At 44.4% G+C, this 3,123-nt stretch overlaps 1 protein-coding gene across 1 annotated transcript in view; it reads right to left on the reverse strand.

Annotated features, from left to right (window-relative positions):
- Window positions 1-2,779, reverse strand: part of CAMKMT (calmodulin-lysine N-methyltransferase) — a 192,855-nt gene extending 190,076 nt beyond the window's left edge. The window contains exon 1 of the mRNA XM_042829163.1: window positions 2,681-2,779. Coding sequence (XP_042685097.1) covers window positions 2,681-2,779 — 99 coding nt within the window. The remainder of the gene's footprint in view (window positions 1-2,680) is intronic.
- Window positions 2,780-3,123: the final 344 nt, after the last annotated feature.

The following is a 3,123-nucleotide window of genomic DNA, read 5'->3' on the forward strand; positions in this document are numbered from 1 at the left end:
TTTGTCGACCGTGCTTTAACTGGAAATGCACTCAGATCCAGCAGCCTTACAATTTGGTGCCATGACCTATTATTTTGTAGAATACTTGGAAGTACTACATACAGGAGCAGAACAATTGTATTTGCTATGCTGTTAGTTTCTAATAGCAGGTCTGATGCATCAGGCTTATTGCTTTTGGATCTTTTTTTCATCAGCAGGGCTCAGCATATGAAAGGCACAGGCATTCTTATCAAAATATTAAAAATGGCTGTGTGCTGTCCACGCCATTTCTTCTACTCATGTTATACATGAGAAAAATACAAACACAAAGAAAATCACAAAACTATCAAAAAGGGAGAACTGAATTAAAAGACAACCAGAATATAATATAATAGCAGTATATCTTGAAATGAAACACCTTGACAACTAAAGAAATCCACCAAGACCTAATTATTAGGAAAGAATGTTGTTTGGAGGCTTTCTTAAAGCAAAAGCAAGACATTACTAACAGGGAAAAAAAAATCCAGCAGTGACATTTTTCTGTTTTGTTGTTGTTATTGATGTTGTTGTTCTACAGAGATATCTTCTACCTACTCTGTAAAATATATTCTCTAGATTAGTAGAAAATCTAATGAGTATTTGAGCACTCAAAAGAACATTTTTCTCTCAGCCTCAAACTAGAATTATGAGGTCCAATATTAGAAAATTATAACAGCAGGTCAAATCTTTTAAAAACCTAAATATAACTGAGAAAGCAGAGCACAAGGGAAGAATATGTTGCATTATTTATATTTAACTCTGCATTTTCACATTAGGATCAAAGTATCTTTTCTTAGTCAGCTCTTAAAAGCATCACAATTTTTGTTACAGTCTACAAAAACAGCCTGCTGTTCTGCATAATCCACCACCACCAAAAAAAAAAAAAAGAAAAAAAGAAAAACCAAAAAACCAAACAACAGGATGTGACAAATCTACCTAAACATCTAATTCTATTTCAAAAACTTTGAAAAATGGTCCTCTGTAATTTCATGGTGCCCTTTCAGTGAACTTGAATCTTCCAAATTTCCTGAATGCTGCCATTCTAAATGGGTATCTGCCAGGGACCTATAAAACCAGCAGGATGGATGTATCTCCAGGTTTTTGCAATGTATGTGGGCTTCAGCTCAGCACTAGTCCTGAAGATGCTGGGTGTATCTGTACCAACATCCCCACTGCTGAAGGACAACTCAGTCACTGCAGAGAAACTTAACTCAGAGGCAGGAATGAGCTCAAATACCATCTGCAAGCTTCAGACTCAAAAGAAATCAAACCCAATAACCCCGCAGATTTGTTCAAGTAATCCACTGCTGCTTACTTCATTGTAAGAGCTCTGGTCTACTTGCTTGTTTTGAACCTACATAGTCCAGTGGACATACAGTACTTCCAAAAGACAATAAATAAACAAGTAAATAAATAAAGAAAAGCAAGAGCTATCTGCTAACAGCCTCCTGGACAACACTCTCAAGACATATTATCTGATTTTTGGGTGGTCCTGTGTGGAGACAGGAGATGGACTTGATCCTTATCAGTCCTTTCCAATTGGGAGTATTCTATGATTTTACGTAACATCCAGAGGAGGGCCACAAAAATGATCCAAGGGATGGAACACCTCTCTACAAGGACAGGCTGAGAGAGCTGGGGCTGATCAGTCTGGAGAAGCGAAGGCTCCAGGGAGATTCATGAGTGGCATTTCAGTATCTAAAGGGGGGCCATAAGAAAGAATGGGACAGACTTTTTAGCAGGGTCTGTTGTTAGGACACATGAAAACAGTTTCAAACTAAAAGAGGAGGGATTTAGAGTATAAGGTTCTTTATTTCTTCCTTAGGCAGAAGAGAGGCAGTGAGGCACAGGAACACATTGAGAGGTGGTAGATGTTCCATCCCTGGAGACACTCAGGGTCAGGCTGGGGGAGCTCTGAGCAATGTGATGAAGCTATAGGTGTCCCTGTTTATTACAGGGGAGTTGAACTAGGTAGCCTTTAAGGATCCCTTCCAACACAAACGATTCAATGATTCTGTGTCATAATCAAAACATGAAAAAAAAAAACCTGAAACAAAAAAAACCCACCATCCATCATTCATAATCAATAGACAAGACACTAAAAACAAAAAAGCCAGCCAGCTAGAGGGCAGACCAGTCTGCCTTCTGTTTCAGATCCTGGATTTCCACAGATCTCAATTAAGGTCCTTTGGTACTTTATCACTCAGTATGTTAAGAACACATTAATGCTCCCTATAGAGACAATTACTTGAAGTTCACTAGATTTCTTGTACCTGATTGTTTATAGCCTGGCCGCACCAAAAGCCGAATTCAGTGCTGGTGCAGTGCAAACTCCGCTCAGACGTATGGCACTGATTTGGTCTTTACACGCAAAAGTTTTGTTCTAACCAGCTACAGCATAATCTGGAACCATTCCATCCCTACACAAGAGCAGTAGCTAATGCATATGCTCCTCCTTCTTACAAATTGTTTCGTTACCCAACAGCTCCATTCTGCCGCAAACAATTTACAAACTCGAGACTAACAAACACATGGAAAAAGCCCAGGAGCTGACCGCAGCGAACACCCGCACCCCTCCCTCACGAATGGAAACCGTTCCCTGCGAGTCCCGCTCCGCCCGCCGCCCCGCCACGACCCCTTCCCGCCCGCGGGCTCCCCCTACCTGTCCGAGCAGCCGCCAGCGGGCTCTCGCCGCTCCCGCACCGTTCCCTCCGCACCTGCCCGCGGCGGGGCGGCGCGGGGAGCCGGCAGCCTCAGCCATGCGGGAACGCCTGGGGTTGAAGCAACGAGAGAGCTCGGAGTGGGGAGCGGCGGCCCTGCGGTGCTGGGACCGGCCGGGCTAAGGCTTGGGAGAGAGGAAGCGGGGCGCCATCTTTGTTAATGGCAGTAGCACGTTGCCTGAGGGCGCAGTACATCTGCTGTACTGCGCGCGGCTCTGTAGGGGTGAGGGCGCGCCTCAAAACGGGGTTTCCGCGGGTTCGGAACCCCGCAGTGTGAAACGCGTGTGACTAAAGCAAGCGGCATGCAGAGACTGACGACAACCGTGCTCGACCGCAGCGACTGGCTGAAGCGCCCCACCGCCATCTTTGCTACGGGCAGTGCTGT

Source organism: Centrocercus urophasianus, unplaced genomic scaffold (genome assembly GCF_019232065.1).
Source record: "Centrocercus urophasianus isolate 14NV4802_14NV808 unplaced genomic scaffold, USGS_Curo_1.0 seq_10, whole genome shotgun sequence".
Classification (NCBI taxonomy): Eukaryota; Metazoa; Chordata; class Aves; order Galliformes; family Phasianidae; genus Centrocercus; species Centrocercus urophasianus.